Source organism: Pelecanus crispus, chromosome 10, assembly GCF_030463565.1.
Source record: "Pelecanus crispus isolate bPelCri1 chromosome 10, bPelCri1.pri, whole genome shotgun sequence".
Classification (NCBI taxonomy): domain Eukaryota; kingdom Metazoa; phylum Chordata; class Aves; order Pelecaniformes; family Pelecanidae; genus Pelecanus; species Pelecanus crispus.
The window spans coordinates 36695701-36715320 of NC_134652.1; the positions used below are offsets into that span (position 1 = coordinate 36695701).

At 39.2% G+C, this 19620-nt stretch overlaps 2 protein-coding genes across 4 annotated transcripts in view; one reads left to right on the forward strand and one right to left on the reverse strand.

Annotated features, from left to right (window-relative positions):
• CTNNA3 (catenin alpha 3) overlaps positions 1 to 19620 on the reverse strand; it is a 544923-nt gene that overhangs the window by 297196 nt on the left and 228107 nt on the right. The gene's annotated exons all lie outside the window — the stretch shown is intronic.
• LRRTM3 (leucine rich repeat transmembrane neuronal 3) overlaps positions 1632 to 19620 on the forward strand; it is an 88627-nt gene continuing 70638 nt past the window's right edge. Inside the window, exon 1 of the mRNA XM_075717293.1 lies at positions 1632 to 3212. Coding sequence (XP_075573408.1) covers positions 1632 to 3212 — 1581 coding nt within the window. The remainder of the gene's footprint in view (positions 3213 to 19620) is intronic.

The following is a 19620-nucleotide window of genomic DNA, read 5'->3' on the forward strand; positions in this document are numbered from 1 at the left end:
AAGAGTATGGAAAGAGAAGAAGGCTCTTTAGGTGATGTATAAGGACTGCCCAGAGTCACACATCTAAAAATATTCTGCATATTTTACCTTCACATAAAATCCTGCCCATGTGATAAGTTACAGTAAAAACAATTCACCTGATTAAGGTACTACACCAGGCTGCTTAGTCCCTATATTGTAAGTGTTATGGAAGCCTGTGTTTCAAGTGTTAGTGTTGTGGAACGAAGTGACAGCAAGTTGGGAAATAAATGAGCACAATACTCTCTCCTAACCTCCTGGCACTGTGCCTTTTAACAGAGAAGAAAAAAGAAAAAAGGCAAAATGTCAGCTCCAAAACATTTTTCATGTTGTAAAATATAGTGTCCCTACTGAAACGCTTGATAAGAGGCACACTGAGGGGGCTGATACTTCAACCAAAAAATAGTGAGTTATTGCAAAAAGGTCATGTGAACACACGTCTAATGCAGTAAGAAAAAAAAAGAAAAACCCAAACCCCTTAGGACCGAAAATTTGTATCTATGTCCTACAAATGTCATGTTAGCCTTTCAGACAAAAGTCTCAGCAGCTCGGCGCAGGCTGAGCCGGATGCAAGTTCAAGGATGCAAAACAGCTTTCACAAACAGCAAAAGAGACGAAGAGGCTTTGGCTGTTTCAGCACACCTCACTAGTTTACATCGAAGCTGACCATTCTGCTCCTATTAGTCACTCGGAACAATCACTCTTTTCCCAGCAGAGCTTACTCATTTGCAAGATAAAAGGAAGACATTTCTGCACATGCCCATAACATTCTTCGCCACTGGGGGCAGCTTTACATAAGACTGCATTCGCCGAAACCAAAGCAACAGTCGGACGGAGCTTTCAGAATGACAGTATGCAGAAGTGAGCATTGCACGGGCTTATTCTACCTTCTGTGCTACAAAGCAGCTTCCTAGCCGGATCGGGTACTAAGTGAGGGAACTGCTGTGCTATGGAATACAGATGTGTGAATTCAGATAGCTAAATGGTGCTTGGAGGAATCTAACATGCTTTCCTATAAAGAGAAATTTTAAAAGCCAGGTTCCTAACTATAAAGATGCAAAAACGTAATATCCATGAAGATCCTATTACCTAGGAAGAATTTGACATTTTGCTGCGAATGCTGTGTTGGGATTGATTTATTCTTGGAGTGTTCTGCATGGCTGGCAAAGAATAATGTTCCAAAATCGGTCCATCTCCCAAGGGGTCCAATTTTTCTTCCTGGGTGTCAGCGAGCCCTGACTCACTACAGTGCAGCTGACAGGGGCTGCCATGCTTGTGGCACACTAAGCAAAAAACAAAAGACCTAAGGACGACCTTTGAACAACACAAAGGATGGGTATGTTTTTCACGTTATTTTTTTTTAATGTATAGTTCATAGCCACTGCATAGCCTGTGCTTTAATTACTCCATAGACTTACCTTGATGTGATTTGTTATTACGGTTAAATTGCTTAGGGATTACACCTTTTAGCCAACTGTTTTTCAGTATTTATATAAAGGCATTCTTTAAAAAAAAAAATCTGAGTAAAGAAAACAATGTGAAAAGTAGTCGAGTCGAGCTAGGGATTTTTAAATGATTGTTGAAATAACAAGATGTTAGCATGATTGAAAGAAATGACTGATGTGTGGGGGGATAACTTTTCTAAGTTGTTTTTATTTCCAGGTTTCAATGTAATTAGGCTACTGAGCGGATCAGCTGTAGCTCTGGTAATAGCCCCTACTGTATTACTGACAATGCTTTCTTCTGCTGAACGAGGATGCCCTAAGGGCTGTAGGTGTGAAGGCAAAATGGTATATTGTGAATCTCAGAAATTGCAGGAGATTCCCTCAAGTATATCTGCTGGTTGTTTAGGTTTGTCCCTTCGATATAACAGCCTCCAAAAACTAAAATACAATCAATTTAAAGGTCTTAATCAACTCACCTGGCTCTATTTAGACCATAACCACATCAGCAATATTGACGAAAATGCTTTCAATGGAATACGCAGACTAAAAGAGTTGATCTTGAGTTCCAACAGAATCTCCTATTTTCTTAATAATACCTTCAGACCTGTGACAAATCTCCGGAATTTGGATCTGTCATACAATCAGCTGCAGTCTCTGGGATCCGAACAGTTCAGGGGCTTAAGGAAGCTGCTCAGTTTACATTTGCGGTCCAATTCCCTAAGAACCATCCCTGTTCGAATATTTCAAGATTGTAGGAACCTTGAACTGTTGGACCTGGGTTATAATCGCATCCGAAGTTTAGCAAGGAATGTCTTTGCAGGCATGATCAGACTGAAAGAGCTTCATCTGGAGCACAACCAATTTTCTAAGCTCAACCTGGCACTTTTTCCAAGGCTAGTCAGCCTTCAAAACCTTTATTTACAGTGGAATAAAATCAGTGTGATAGGACAAACTATGTCCTGGACCTGGAGCTCATTACAAAGACTTGATTTATCTGGCAATGAAATAGAAGCTTTCAGTGGACCTAGTGTTTTTCAGTGTGTGCCCAATTTACAGCGCCTCAACCTGGATTCAAACAAGCTCACATTTATTGGTCAAGAAATTTTGGATTCTTGGATATCTCTCAATGACATCAGCCTTGCCGGGAATATATGGGAATGCAGCAGAAACATTTGCTCTCTGGTAAACTGGCTTAAAAGTTTTAAAGGGCTGAGGGAAAATACAATTATTTGTGCCAGCCCCAAAGAGCTGCAAGGGGTGAATGTTGTTGATGCAGTCAAAAACTACAGCATCTGTAGCAAAAGTACCACGGAAAGGTTTGAGTTAGCACGAGCTCTCCCAAAGCCAACGTTTAAACCAAAACTCACCAGGCCTAAACATGACAGCAAGCCCCCTCTGCCCCCAACTATTGGAGCCACTGAATCGAGCTCCGAAGCCGAGCACGACACAGAACACATCTCCTTCCATAAAATCATAGCAGGCAGCGTGGCCCTTTTCTTGTCTGTGCTTGTGATCCTGCTGGTAATCTATGTGTCATGGAAGCGTTACCCAGCCAGTATGAAGCAGCTGCAGCAGCGCTCTCTCATGCGAAGGCACAGGAAAAAGAAAAGACAGTCACTGAAGCAAATGACTCCAAGCACACAGGAATTTTATGTAGATTACAAACCTACCAACACTGAAACCAGTGAGATGCTGCTGAATGGAACAGGACCCTGCACGTATAACAAATCAGGCTCCAGGGAATGTGAGGTATGAACCATTGTGATAAAAGAGCTTTTAAAAGCTGGGAAATAGTGGTGCTTTATTGAACTCTAGGGACTATAAAGGGAACGTTTTTCTCACTTTTCTGGCACAGCTCTTCCATGTCACTTTTTTGTACATTCATAATACTGGTCATTTTACTCTCATACATAATCAACTCATTGAAATTTAAATACCGCAATCAATGTGAAGCCTGAGCTCTGGTTTAATACAATACCTATTGTACAAACCCTCTCCTGATTTCATTAAAGTCTCTCTTGTTTTTAAATAGAAAACTTCTTTCATAAGTAATCCCCTGCACCTGCAGCGACTGTGCCTCTGTTTAGGGAGAAAAATGACAACAATGGGAAAAAAAACCCACCAAACTCATCTTCCCCCCCCCGCCCCCCCCCCCCCCCCGCCCTTGCTCTGAAACTCACTTTTTGAACCAAGAACAAACTAAAGACCCAGGTACTGTAGCATCATGTGAATTCTGAGTTGTCTGAGGAGAGAGATGGTGCAGGAACAGCTGTGAAAGAATGCCTGATTTCTCCCCAACACAAGATACAACAAAAAGCCAGTGGTGGGGGAGTTAAAGCACTGTCTTAGGACGTGAGGTATCACTCCAAAAGCAAAGCAGAGGGAAATCTAGGCTTAATAAAATTTTTTAAATAAAAATGTACAATGGGATTTACTGTACTGCATTATAATACCGTGTTTCTAGGGCTGATAACTATTAATTGAAACCTGTTTATGTGACTTCATACAAAAGGTGCCAGTGTTTATCCCTTACATCCAGTTGCCTTTCAGAAAGTAGTCAAAAGGCATTCATTAAATGAGGAGCAGAAATTCCTTATTGATGCAATTAGAGGAACTCAAATGTGCAGCAGCAAAAGCAAGACCACTTCCTGCACACATTTGTTTCAGCACTCATTAGAAATTCTCTTTTCAAGACTGTCAAAGACAATAATGTAGCTAAGGAAACCATTAAATCTGTCATTTGCTTCTATTTCTTTTTATTTGCTGGGCCAGGCTTCTTAGGGTTTTGTGATGTGTTTTGCACGCTGTCCCTCTAATAACTAAATAAAGCTTCATTACTTACAAAGCCAAACAGTGTACATTTTAGAAATACTACAACTGCAAAGAGCTTTCAGAGAAAACTGGTTACTCAGTGATCTGAGAAGAGTGCATCCAAAAAGCCTTAAAGAAACCAGAGACAAATTATTTTTCTCTCTTAGCAAAGCCCTAATGACATTACAAGAATTCACAGACATTCACTTTTAACGTGTAGTCATTCATCAGTGGTTCTGGACAAAATACAGATTTGTAACCTGGCTACTCCCTGCCCTCCCTGTCACAAAGTCATGTATTTTTGTTGGTTGCAAAAGAATATAACAACCCCCATTTTTCCAAATAAATCATACCTCCTGTTCTGATTATCGGGGGTGGGGTGGGGGGTGGGGGGTGTTCATGCTTGAAATAATACAGCAGCACCTATATAGAAGCAAGTCAGTAATTTAATTATCTCTATTTTGTAAGTTGATTCGGCTTAGTAAATTGCATATCTTCAATCACTTGGAAGGGGATGTTTCTACAAAGCAGTTTCACTGCAGCAGATTAGAAAAAGCAAAACCTTAGCAGAATGTATTCCCGAATTTTTACTGGAAAAAACCTAATCACAGCCAATCACCTTGAAATATGCTAGATACAATGAAAACAAAGGTAGAAAGTATCTCTTAAAAAGAACTAATACACTTGAAGCGTTTCTGGTTCGGTTTGTTTTTTTCATATAATGAAACCATTCTCATTTTCAAGGACTGTAGTGAGGAAATATCTGAGAGTAGAAGCTTGAGACTATACTGAACCCTGCAACACTGAGACCCCATTTTACTGAGTACAAAGAGGATCCCACACAATTAATAATGCAAGTGCTTAAGACGCTTTAGCAGCACTGAGCAGACTGTGATTTTTAACCTGAGTTGTACCTTGAAAGCTGCTATTTCAATGTGTATTGACTTTTAATGTCTTAGCTATTACAGGATTCAGTTTTCTACCAGCAGGTCTTGGTTACCTCTGTACTGAAGGATCAGAGTTTGCTGTAAACTTCATATTAAGAACATCTCTGTACTTCTACAGGCTTTCATGTCTGCAGTGGTGACTACTATTAGGCACAGCCAAAATAAGAAAGATTTGGCCCAAAACATACATACATACCTATATACAAATATACACAGAGACACGTGTATGTGTGTGTGTGTATATATATATATACACACACATAAAAAAAAAAAAAGAAAATTTTGCTTTATTAAGTTTTGGGAGTGCTAACTGCAATAAGAAAATGATTTCGCACTATTAATTTAGAATTTTGGCTTTTTGAAATTATTCAACACATCTTCTAAACTTCTTAATGGACTGTGATTGTCAATGAGTTCTGTATAACTGAGTTTGACTTTATATGCTTCCTTTTATGTTTCTTTAATGCCTCGTTCTACCCTTAACAATACTCAGAAAGAACCAATCCATAACCTTCGACAGAAAGCAGTACCTATAAAATTATCACTAGCTCCCTTTGAAAAATATTTAATTATGGGTGTGGAAAAGAAAATAAGGCCAGTATGTCATTAATCATAGATGGATAACAAAAATGATAATGAAAATCCAGCATGTCTATATTCAAGCACAGACATGCTCAGATCAACTAATTCATTTACTGCCTGAAAAACTAGATTCACTTTTCATGAGTTTCCAAACACATATGAATGTCTAATGGCTGCTGTAGTCATTGATAATGAAACCATTGTCTGATTACACAAAATAAGATGCCCAGTGTAACTCTTTAAACCTTCTTGCACAGCCTGAGGCCTGCGAGCCGAGTTGTTAAATCCTACATAGTGGCTGTACCTTAGGGAACATTTTAAACTAGTTTCACAGCATGTTAAAACACGTTACAAAACCCATGCTTTCATCTGTGCAAAGACTATATGAACTAAGCTAAGCTTAGTCTCACTACTGTCAAATTAAACGCTATAGAAGTGACTTGTTTGGGGTGGCTAGGCCACCAGAGTCACAAATTCTAATAATCTCATAGGAAATGACCGGGTTATAGTTGCTTAGCTGAGCAACTTTCAGTCCCCTGTGAAAGGCTGCCCCTTTTCCTGAATACAAATGAAGTGTTAAAGCCTCAAAGATTCCAGAGAAGAAATTTCTCCTTTGCTTCCCTCCAGGTTGGGCAGCAGGCATCTAGAATTCTGATCCCACTTTGTCTTGGGCTTTGGATATTTTGGTGCCAGTCTCTCACAAAACTGTTAAAACCTTGCTGGGGTGATGCCAAGGAACCCTTAGAGGACGTGCAACAGCTATGATGGTTCTTACAAACCCCTAAGCCTTCATACAAGCGTTTTAGGCACCAGCTTGGGGAAGGAGATGTGACTGAGTGCCTCTAATTACCTGGCTATCCCTTAATGGATCTGATGCTGCCTACGTATTCCAAGTTTCGGAGAGCAACAATTATGTGTTCTTCAAACACATTTTGAAGGTGTCTGGGTTTTGTTTTGTTGTGGTTTTGGGGGTTTTTTAAAGTCAACTTCTGTTCCTTTTCCTGAGTCATATATGGTGTTCTGGGGCTACCACTCAAAGACCAGGGCTTTTCAAGCCACAGACAAAGTGCAGTACTCTTCCATGCCCATTTTCTTTTTCACTGGTTTTGCAGTCTACTTTTATTTAAACAATGTGGAGACAAATGTTAGGTGGAATCGCCAAACAAGTCTGTTTCATTTTATTGTAGCACCCCAAAAAGTCTTAAAAGAAGTCAGGACTTCCTCTGCTAGCCACTGTACAACCACCTTCCAACAATCTCTTACAAATCAGATGTTTAGAAGGGATGTTGAGAAGGCAGACAGAAGACAGCAAATAAACATGACAGATTTGAGGTAATTTGTTCGAGATCACGCACCAGTTGAGTACGGGGAATATAATCCAGCCCCCTCATGCCAAAACATCCTCCTAGCCAGTGGACTACTTGGCCTCTCAACTAAACGACATAGCTCTGGGAATATTCAAGTGGTATTTCAGAATAATAAACCACACAGAATGCACATCTTTGGAAAAAGAAAATAACAAATGCACTATGCAAATTCAAGGAGACTGGTAATGTTCATTCACTGTGTTGAGATTACCTCCAGCAATTGCAGAGTAAGAAAATAATAATGAGAACAAGTGGCTTGAGCATAATGAATGCAAGCTTCTCTACTGGCTGGTAGGTTTTCATTACTCACTATCTGCACTTACACAGTCATCGCAGCTTAAGGTTTGGCAATGCTCTTTTTTTTATTATTATGAAATAGTGAACCTTGATATAAAATTCAATTGCAAAATGAACATAAATGTACAATATTCCTGCAAACACAATTAGAAAATTTCGGTTTGCTGCAAGATAATGGTCTTTGCTGTCAGCCACTCAACTCTAGATAAATATTCTCTTAGATGAATTTCTGTGGAACAATAGTGACATCCAGTGGGTAGTTAGCTTAATCACAGGTATCTATTGTCTATCAATTCACACACAGATGTGTTTGCCTTTTTACTTTGTATTCTTCTGTATCACATGATAGTAGCATCAAATCCTTTCAGCATACTAAGTATTCAACTGTCTTTTAACTTCATCTCTGTGTATAGGAGTCATAACTTGAATGTGGTGAATGAGTGGAGAAAATAAGAGTAGATGAGTGCTAGCAAGAAATGGTCTATCCAGTGTCTAAGTCACTACTGTCAGTAAAAGACAAGAAGCATATAATAAGAAAGCAAGGAGAGGAGCTGTCACAAATTTGTGGCCAGTGATTTAGAACTTATTACCTGTAAAACACCACTAAGTGACTTTAAGATATTATAAAATAAACTCAGACTATGAACAACTCACTCAACTTCCTAACAGCAGAAGATTTTTAGAAATTTTTTGTTCTTTTTTTTTTTTTTAGTTGTTTTTACAATAATGAGAGAAAGATATTATTAGACATCAAAAGGAAGGGCACTCACCACCTGGGAACAAGTTAAAGTAACAGCTTCATCTCAAAAACACATTGTGCAAAAGGGACAAGAAGCAGATGATGAAAGATCAAATTCACAAGCAATAATCATAGAATCGTTTAGGTTGGAAAAGACCTTTAAGATCATCCAGCCCAACCATTAACCTAACACTACAATAATAAATAATACAAGCCAAACAATGGGAAACTCACCAGTGGCATGAATATGCAGCATATTTGCTTGGGCAGAGGTTGCAGCAGCCTCTGGTATGTTTTGCAGCAACTGCTTTAGGCCTCGGAGTAACTCTACGCCAATGTTACTGGCAGTAACTTCAAACCACAGTGAATGACGTAAGCCAACAAAATCAGGATTATAGCTCTGTTGATATCAGACAGATTTAATTTCCCTTAAGAAGCTGCACAAGAACTCATTTCACTCCACACTGAATGAAACACAGCTGTATTTCTAACTTTTTAGGTACTCAGGTGTGTTTGGAGGTCACCTATCAGTCCATGACATGTAGCCTTCATTTTTATTCCTAGCTAGGCTTTCTAAAATGGGTGTTATCACAGTGGTGCAGTAGAGGATTTTGATGTGATCCTCAGGGTTATAGGCAAACTATTTCTTGGCATAACAGTGAATGGAACACAGTAGGGCACAAAAGTAGTAAAAAGTGACTGTGTTCAACAACTATGAACAGATCTCCAAGGAGGTTGTGAAGTAATAAAAAGGAGTTTATTCAAGACAGTCTGGGATGGCTAGCTGTGAGTTGATGGCCAACATTTTACCTACCGGAGAAATTGCAAATCTCATTTAGAATGAGCACAAACATCGTAAAAGCAGTAATGAAAAAAGATTTGCAAGTAGTAGGCAGTTATCTTTTATTTGACCAACCCATCACAGAAATCACACCTCCCTACAATTCTTGTCTTGCTCGTACTGTTAGGCAATCACGACCATAGCGTTAGCATTCTAATGTAAGAATAAGCCCTGTTTACTGAGAAGGGACAAAAGGGCAGTTAATCCCCATTTATCAACTTTTTCTTTCTAAACAACTTAATGAAACTTTCTGAAGTTATAACAGGAAATATTTTATAATCATGTGAAAAATCACAAGTTTAAGATTCTTCATTACTGAAATCAACCAAAGTCTTTAACAAACAAAATACTTCATTCTTTACTTACAGTTTCTTACTGTTTCTCACAAACTTTCGCTTGCCAAGAAGAAACTGAATGACTGGCGATATAATCTTGAAAAAGACTTCTCCAAAAAGCTCTCAAATGTCTCTTCTTAACCACTAAAACCATTCCCTTCCTACGTTCCTGTGCAACTAATACACTGACTATGTGTCACAGCTTACACTCTTGACTGAATGTCAAATATCTATTACTTCAACATCAGCAATAGCATCGAGATCTTGTAGGACTTTGCAGTTACAGTTAAACCTTGCAAATTCTCGAAGTGTTTTGTAGCAGCACAGCCAGACTCTATTAATATATCAAAAGGGCATATGAAAATAAAACATCCTAATTACTTACCTACTTACACTCCAAACAAGGACATAAATGCATTACAAGGTTTATTGCTTCACTACACCATGGAGAAAATCATCTGCCCAGTTCTGTGTGCAAATGCTTTTCTTCTTCAAACTAAAAAAACCATTTAACTAGCTAGGTCTCTCAGGAACCTAATTGCTTAATGCCGAAAGAAAAAGCCCTACGCACGTTGATATTGGCAGCAGCCTGCAGAAGTTGTCATCATGAACTCAGCCTTTATTAGTTATTCTCATTTGAAATCCAGCAGTACCTCCTATACTTGTCATGTATTATACCTGCACCCAGTGTGATGTACTATATGAAAACTTTGCATTTTTCTGGGTACTTCTGTTCATGTGCATAATTATACGGAGAGATGGAAAACAGAAAAGACTCAGGGAAAGGACTGCATATGGCGTACAGTGCTAGTAAAAAGTTAGGGAAGACCACTCAGCCTTTCCAGAAGTTAAATAATTGGTTTTAAAAGAGATAAAATAACATTCTAAAGCAAAACTGCAATGTTAAATAAATGTTACACGTAACTTAATGAGAAGGAGAAAATACCTTCTTATAATGTAAGACATCTTTCTATGAAGCTGTGGAACTGAGCTGATATGGGATTAATCAAAATATATGTAATCTTACTGTTTTGTTGTTTCTTGTATGACTATTTGCCACATCTGTAGGAACGATATAATACTGCTAACTGGTAATACGTACATTACTCTAGCTGTGTACAGTCTCCTGCCATTTATTTTGCACTTCATGCCAAATCATGGGCTTTGTTGGGTCTTACATGAGCCCTTTATGGTCAAGAACAACTTACTGAATGTCTGAATACCAGTTCTTTAACTAGTGTTTATAATGATTGGTGCTGTAGAACTCATGGTTCCGATTTAAAATCGGGCACCTATATTTTCCACTTCCTTAAAGGCTGCAAAACTCACAAATCAGCTTCAAAATAATAATGGAATGAGATTACCATTCCCTTCCTGGTTCAGCTGTAACTCAGGGAAGAAAACAGGCACAAAATGTTCAAAGGTACAAAAGAAAATCTCCAGTGGAAGCTGGGCATCCTAATTGTCTTTGTAATTCTTCCCTTCGTTGCCCTCAAGGTTAAAAGTAGCTGTAGGTGAAGGGAATGTGAAGACTGAACACGTGTTTTGCTCAAGTGTAGATAATAAGCAATAATAATACATTAGTCATACAATCTCTCAGCCACTGAAAATACAACCATCATAAAGGGATTCCTTATTCCAAAATACAGACTTTATCATGTATATTCTAGCATACACATTGTTTCTTGTTTGCTTTTCTTTTTCTTTTTTTTTTTTTCCCCCCCACACATTACGCAGAAGCATCTATTTGGCTTGCGGTAAGTTGTGCAAAGCCACAAATGATAAAAATGTAAAAAAGGGAATACAGTTTACAAAATGCAAACTGGAGTCAAACAGAAAAACACTTTGGACTTCATCATAATTAGTGTTTTGTCACTAATTTTTCAGTTTCCTATAGATTATCCTGTTTATTTTAAAACAGACTATAGAAAAGATTTTCAAAGCTGCAAATAGGAATTTGAACAGCCAGATACCACCCACTTCTTGCAATAGCTGAGCACTTAACCTTTGTGACAGAACATTATCTCCTCTCCCCTTTCCCCTAGAATTTGAAATTTGAACGAGACCGTTTGTACGGTCTAATGAAGTGCTCTAACCAGCTTCATGAAGCTAGTCTAGAAAATTACCTTCCCAGAGACTCTGGCAAGTTTTCTTGCAAGTGAAAGGAAGCAGTTGCACCTCACGGATGTGCAGACGGTGGCAGATGTATCTTACTAACATTGGGTGGGATGCGTATTGAAAAAGGCTACATACTGGGAAACGGCCTTCTGACCTATTACAGAAGGAACTGCCACTAGTTCCTGGCACACAGTTAAAATTAACTGACCTCAGAAAAGTAATTACCTTTTTAAAAAACAGCTACAGATTCTGGAGTCTGTTTCTTAGCCAGATGAGTTTATTCCCCACAGTCCTCACTAATAACAGTCATAGCAATCTTACACCAAAATACTTAGCCAAAATTTGAGGAAAGGATCATCTTTCAAAAAAGAATAACATCAAATAATCATTCCAGCACATCAGAGTTTTGTTAGCAGTGCACTATTACTTGTAATACAGCACTTCCGTATCACAGTATTAGCCTTCCAGCCATCTGTAATATGAGTCGTATCCTCAGAACAGTGCAGGCTTCATTCTACATGGCTTCATATCAGCCAGCTTCTCCTGAATCACACTGTACAATCCAGAATATATACGCACTGCATATAATAGCAATTTCCAATTCAAAAATTAATTTCATGTGATGTTACACCTGTGACACAGCGTAATGTACTTACGATCCACCTTCCAACAAAGGATCACAAGAGACAGGGATAGAAACCCTTCAGTGGGAACTTTTCCTGAGGCTAATTGTACCTATCATGAACAGTCTCTGTACTTTTGGGACTAAATGTTTAGTTTTCCCTACTTTCATTTATCCTTAATAACAGTTTCCAGGCTACACTACTGATACAAAATGTGGGCCTGCAGCAAAAGCTACCAGTATTGTTATATGAGCTCAGAAGCTCCAATTACGAGCCAGCAACTTCTCCTTCATTAAAGAACAGATTTGCTGCAAACATACATGATGCTGGACAGCAGATTTCTATTCATCCCTAGTGGCACTGGCAACACACAAAAATGATTTTCCATTTTTCTTAGTGAATAGGTCACAATCACAGAGAATATGGGGGAAAAGTTCTAACATTCTAAATCAGAATCCTATACATTGAATCCTTATACCTTCAACGTTTTGCCTAAGTGGCTTTCTATTTTTAAAATACGTATGTCAAAAATAAACTGTTTGCCACAGGGGAAGCAATAAACTCTGTGAGGCAGTCTGCACGTAATTGCCAGTAACCAAGTTCTTTTCACTGAGAGTTTGAACTTATATCCAGTGTTTATTTCACAGCTTAAGGACGCCTACACAGTTATGGTGTCTCAACATTTTCTTACTTTTCTATTAATTTTTGCATATGACCTTTCTTAGGACAAACCTTGAAATATTTTAAAGTGAGAAGTTATTGCCTATCAGGCTGAGCAGAAGGCAGTAACAGTGTAGGAGAAAGGTGACCGAGTGGTACGCAGTTGCCCTTAGTTTGCATGTACTAGAAGTACGGCAGTATTCATGGAGGTTTGTTTTTATGAAAGCTTAATAAAGCACAGTAACTTAAACAACTATGCACCGTCCCTTGCTATCCAAAGGATACAGGTTTGTCTGTAGCCACAGCACATAATGGTAAATTCTGACATGTAAGAAACATCTTGCAGCAGTATAAAATAATTGTAAATCGTAACATAATAGATTGTATTCTCAAATCTGAAAGCATGCTGTATTTGGACTGTAACAGTATCCTGAGTTAAAAACACCTACATATCAGTAATAATAATAAAATTAGTTTTTTCCAAAGCCACAGAACTACTGATATGTATGCTTTGGCTTCTGTATGAACTGACATGGCAAATTCTAAATTTAACAAAGCCAATTTCTTTTAAAGCCTCATCACACCAATTACATCCATCAAGTGTGTAAAATACATTTTGTCAGCTAAGAACAGGACTTCAATTAAATATAAATCCTTATTCAGCACTCTAAGCTGTTAATGGCTCAAACTCATAAAGGAGATGATGAAAAGAAACTGCTCCTACAATACAGACTCCGTAGTGAGAACTTATCACAAGTACCCACTATTTCCACTTACTTTATATACTTAAGTGCCCCATATTTATGTCAACACTCCAATATGAACAGAAAAAGATACCAAAATACTCTTGTTTGTTTGTGAATGTGCGTGTGTACGCATTTGGGGCTTGACAGTCATTTCCAAGAGAGGCGACCTTCTTCTCTACCCTAGAGGGCTCCCAGAGCAGCCAGCGTGACGCTCTAACCAGCTGTGATCTGCTGTTGAGTCAAACTTCAAGACACCTTCGGTGCAGAGCTTGCTATAGCTATTTGGTAACTTTTTTGCACAGTCCCAGCAGCTCACCTGAAAAAGCGTTCCATATTCCCAAACCTTTCCTCAGCCATCCACCAGCATGGCTATCCAAAACTGGGAACAAAGTTCACCTGGCAGGTACCAAAATTCTGCCTCAGAATCAAAATAGAAGAGTCTGTCTTAAGCCATATGGGTGATAAGGCCTTAAGTAGGGGAGAGGAAATTGTCAAAATGGTATTTTAGGCTAACTGGCCAGCATTTTAATTTTTCAGATAAGTAATACAAACACTAATGGCAGACTGCACAGCATGCCTTGCCTGGGCTTATAAATCTTTATAATGATTTTGGATAGCTCCTCTATTTGAATTAATTCAGAAGAGCAATAGAAAGAGGTTTACGGAACTACAGGTGAACTACTACAGTGGGACGGGGGGAGACATGAGAGTCAGAGGAACATAGCCCTGTTCTCCGAAACTTGCCAATTTCATTTCAATTGAGCAACATCAGGATTCAGGAATTTTCATCCTTGTTGTAGATTGCAGGATTTTCCGTATGTGCTTATAACCATAAGGAAGGTTATTATGGGGATTTCCCAATTGCAAGACTCCCCTAGCTCAGGCTCACTTCTCATAGAAGGAAAAGTATCATTATTTTGATTTCTTTTTCAGATTTCTCTCTCCCACTCCACCGTCTTTCTTTCCTCCAGTCTGGGCCCCTCCTGTCTTTTGATTATCTATTTCCCAGAAATAAAAAGAGAATCCAAGGGCTACATATAAGCGTACCAGATGCCCTTGAATTTCTACCAAGTCTACCAACTTCTGCCCCTGCAAAGCCTTGTTTACAAACCACCTCAGCTCCAAGAGCAAGCAAGCTTTCAGCAACAAAGAAACATTAGAGACATTTTCACAATAGTTTTAAATTACTTCCCCTAGTAGAGAAGACTCACTGATCAAATAACAAGTAGAATGAGATACAGTGGTCTATGCTCAAATACTAAGAAAAAATAAAATAAAGCAGTTTTGAATACTTGTACCTTCTGCAGGAACCCTATCCTATCAATTTTAAGTGAAAATTAACATAATGTTCAAAAATTGTTATGCGTGAGAAAACAAAAGTTATCTCAAATTATAGGCCTTGCCATAACAGCATGCTGAATGGTTACAAAGAATTGAATTTTGTGTACAATGCTTTATTGGGGCACTGTACGGATGTGACAGACAGGACGTGTCCCTACACTGCAAAAAGAAAGCAGATTTGCCCAAGGTTAATTCCACACTAGCTTAATTATTAATTAATCTCTCCCAAATGCATTTTTTAAATGTACCTAAAAAGGCCTTTGCAAATAGAAGTCCTCTGTTTATCGATAGGATAATTTTCAAGGCGGACAGCTATGCTGCAGTATATAGACAACATTTCTTCAGCTGATCTGGTTAATTAAAATTCATGGTTATAACAGGCTCTCTTAGAACTGCAGCTGAATAACCCATGATCCCTTTTTTCCCAGTACCACAGAACACTTTGCGTCTATTTAATAGGGCTGTCTCAGGATTTAATCAAAGATTTCCAATCCACACTCTGAACAAGGAGTCCTACCCTTTTTAAAAGGTTTCAAATAAAATACTCATTTTCATAGAGATCCCTTTTGAGTATCTGTAGCCTGTGCCCCTTACCTGCACCTTCATTCAATTTAATGCTTACACAATTTAATACTTCCTCTTCCACTTCTCCGCATCCCCAACACAAAGAAAAAACAAACAACACTATCGCATGTTCTTTCCAGCATAAATCTGTCCAGTTTTGTTGAATGAATTCAGGAGAACATATTAACAGCTTTGAAGGGGGAGGGTAACTGGGACAACTGCAAAAGCTGATAGAAAACCTGTGCCAGGCAGAGGATGGAGCAGGATTGGAAGTGGAAATCCACCTGCTATGTAGCATTTGCTAACACACTGCAGTGGTGCTGCATGCTAATGTAAGTAAGAGGAAGAAGGGGATTTGCAAAGGAATATTAACTTTGAGGACGTATAGGCATTAAACTGTTTGGAAAACAGCCTGGAATAAAAGAATGCCTCAAAGTCAACCACTCAAAACGAGCAGACACTTGAAAACACAGCCCCTCCCTATTTCTGGTTATGCATTGTGAAAATCACTGTGATAATTACCAGGCTTATTTAGTCAAGAATGGTAAAACATGTGGATACCCTCAGTTCGGTTTCAGTCCTGACTGTATCTGACTCAGTTCCTTCACGTGCTGGACCAGCTGGTCATTCACCCAGAGCTAATGTGCATCATTTGTGACAGTACTCCAAAATGATCCTCGAATTCAAACCTCTAACTTAAGACCTCTAGTCAAATACCCTGACTGAGTTGGCCTATGTATCTTTTCCAAGGAGTACTGGAAATCTTCAGTAAGTTGACGAACTTCTGTATCCTTCAGAGAAAGATTAGATACTAGGTCTCATCTGCTTCACATTCAGCTGTCCAATGAGCCTACCAAAAATGACTGGTTCTCTAAGCCATATTTTCCTTTCTAACAGGCGAATTCAAGTAGACCTCCAGTGTGCAGCCTGCAAAAGGGCCCCTTATTGGCAAAACCACGCTGGATGGGTGTTCAGGGCGGTCCAATTACCTTTGCAAATACCTTGACATTCTTTTTATGCCCCTGAAGCAACATAGAGCAGTGAAGAACCACTGCACATCCCTCTTCTGCTGGTTTCATTCTGTTTAAGAGTTTGTTTAATGGACAGAACAGTGCACTTTCCTGGGTCTTCAACAGTAGCATTAGCTTTCTCAGGTTACCTGTCAGCTCAGGTGTGTTATTTTTTCGGAAGTGCTGTTTTGCTTGACAGCAGTTACACTGACTCTAATAACAACAATATATAACAGCAATAGCCTTATGCTTTCCTATTCTACTAACATTCCAGAAATGAAAGCTTGCAGAGCCTGTGGGAAAGAAGCCAGTGACCATTAACCTTCGCTTTATTTTCAGCTTTTATAGTTTTAGGAGTTTAATTTCAGGCTTGCAGCCTTTAGGCTGATGAGACTGAAGTAAATACAGCAAAGAAGCAAATGCATGGCACAAGTCAAAAAAGCTCTTTTCTTGAGACTCCTGGTCATCTCCCCCAGCCCTAATGCAAAATTTATTTCAAGGCATTTAACATTTTTCCCTACTTGGAGTAAATGTGACAGAGTTTTGATTTCAAATAGATGAAGGAGAGATATTTTCAAATCTGCACTAAGAATCTTAAGGTCTGTCCTGGTTTCGGCTGGGATAGAATTAATTTTCTTCCTAGTAGCAGGCATAGTGCTGTGTTTTGGAATTAGTAGGAGAAGAATGTTGATAACACACTGATGTTCTAGTTGTTGCTCAGTACTGCTTATGCCGGTCAAGGACTTCTCAGCTTCCCATGCTCTGCCAGGGGCACAAGAAACTGGGAGGGGGCACAGCCAGAAGAGTTGATCCAAACTGCCCAAAGGGCTATTCCATACCATATGGCATCATGGGCAGTATAGAAACTGGGGGGGTTGGCCGGGGAGCAGCGATCGCTGCTCGGGGACTGGCTGGGTATCGGTCGGCGGGTGGTGAGCAATTGCATTGTGCATCACTTGCTTTGTGTATTGTTATTATTGTTATTATCATTATTATATTGTTACTATTATCATTACTATTTTACTTTCTTTCAATTACTAAACTGTTCTTCTCTCACCCCAGGAGTATTTCTCACTCTTACTCCTCCGATTCTCTCCCCCATCCCATCGGGGTAGGGGGAGTGAGCGAGCGGCTGCGTGGTGCTGAGCTGCTGCCTGGGGCTAAACCATGACAGGTCTTTTCCAACCTAAACGAGTCTATGATAAACCTGTGAAATTTCCACTAGTTTTGCACCACAGGCGCCATTTGCTTTTGTAACAAAGAAATGCCTCCTGGTTTGATAGTGGCCAGGTCAGTAAGTCCCCAGACCTCCCCAAAATGTCATGTTAAGTAGGCAACACCTGACTATCTTTCCAACCCTGAATTTCTTGTCAGTGGACTGGATGAATCAGGGCTGGAGGGATGGTGCCATCCATCTGAATCCAGCAGAAAACTCTACTGCTATTAAAAAGCAGGAAACCACTCTTGTACCCTCATTCTCTCCTTTTGTTTGACTCAGATTGGCCCACTGGGAACTCAAGACAAGTTAAGAGTTTTCCAAAGGATAAGTGTCCCACAAAACTCAAAGGAAGACAGAGCTTATTAAGAATGCACTGGCACGAGGACTTTGTGGGCATGGTTACCATAAAGCCACAAGGGTGTTCCAGAAAGTTTAACCTTCATAACTAATTCATACATCAAAGCATTCCAGAAGGTTAGCTGAATTTTACAGAAGACTGTCGTGTGCTGCAGTTTGTAAATCAGCGGTATGAAAGTAGGACAGTGATATCATGCTGACAAGAGGTCTTAGCATTTAACAATTTCCTCACTAAATAAGCATGACTTGCAATGGCTGCAGCCATTCTACTCTTCTCGGTATCAGCTTTTCAGCACAGCCATTGAGAGAGGGAAGGAGACAGGGAAAACAAGCCTAACATGCCACCTTCCCTTCTCAACACAACGTACAGCAGCTGAAGTGTGCCCTTGCCACAGCATCCACACACTTCTATACAGCATGAGGACCAGGCTGGAGAAGCTGAAACATTATGCTACTGTTGTTGAGGGATAGACCCAGCAACCACGAATGGCCTACACTTTATATAGATCTTCACAGACATGCATTACGCTAAGGTGACATGCAATGTTATTCCTGTTGAAATTACAGTCCCTTATTAAACTCACAGAATCATTTGGTCTAAGATTTAGAAAATTCATGATGACTGCAGAATGTGAGAGGGAAGCCAGCACTACAGAGAAAGGATGATTTCATCATAAACAGCCCTTTCTGCATTCTATTTTTCAAAGGCTTGATTGATTAAATAATATTCATTAGCTCCTATTACACACAAAAGCTGTAGAAGATGGCAAGCAGGCCAATCTGTTCAGTAGAAAGGAAGATGGCACCACTGATTCTTCATGTCTCCTAGAAATCAGGTTCAGGGGGTTCAGGCCATCTTGACCTGTAGGTGAAAAACAGCTGATAATACCCTTTATGTCATGTCCCAAGTCCTCCTCGGGGAGAAGGATCTAGAGACACCAGAAACTGTAAAAAGCGTTGATCTTCATTTCTGAGTTTTACAGGCTGATGGCTTTCAGTAATGGGTTCAGTCCCCCAGTGATCCAAATACCTGTTGTGATGTTTCTCTGCTCACCTTCACATTGGTTTATGTTTTAGGAATGCAGTAGGTAAGGACATAAAGATTTCCTTTAAATTATACCCTCAACAAGAACTAAGTAAAACAGAACTACATGTCTTTTGTTTTGTTTCTTTTCTTGGTGTATGCAGAAATAAAACTCATCAATCTGGCAAGTAATTATTCTTCTTACTCGGCACTTTAGTATCAAATATATATTAAAAAAAAAAAATACCCCACTTAATTTTCCAGGAATTTCTAACTGAAAATAAACAGTTCATCAAGTCAGGTATCTATTAATTAATAAAGCAAAGATTATAACATTCCTCCCCAACTGCTTCATAATAGAAGTAATTAGTTGTAATCAGAAATAAATGTCACTCCTTAAAGTAATCTTAACAACAAAAATATTGAAGCAGCTTTCATTAAAGAGTCTTGAAACACTTCACAAGACATTATTAATGCCATTTATACAGAAAAGACACCTGATGTGGTTTCCTTACAGACGATGGCAGCATTGGGAGCCGATGCTCAGCCTCCCACCGCCAGTCCCCAGCTCCGACC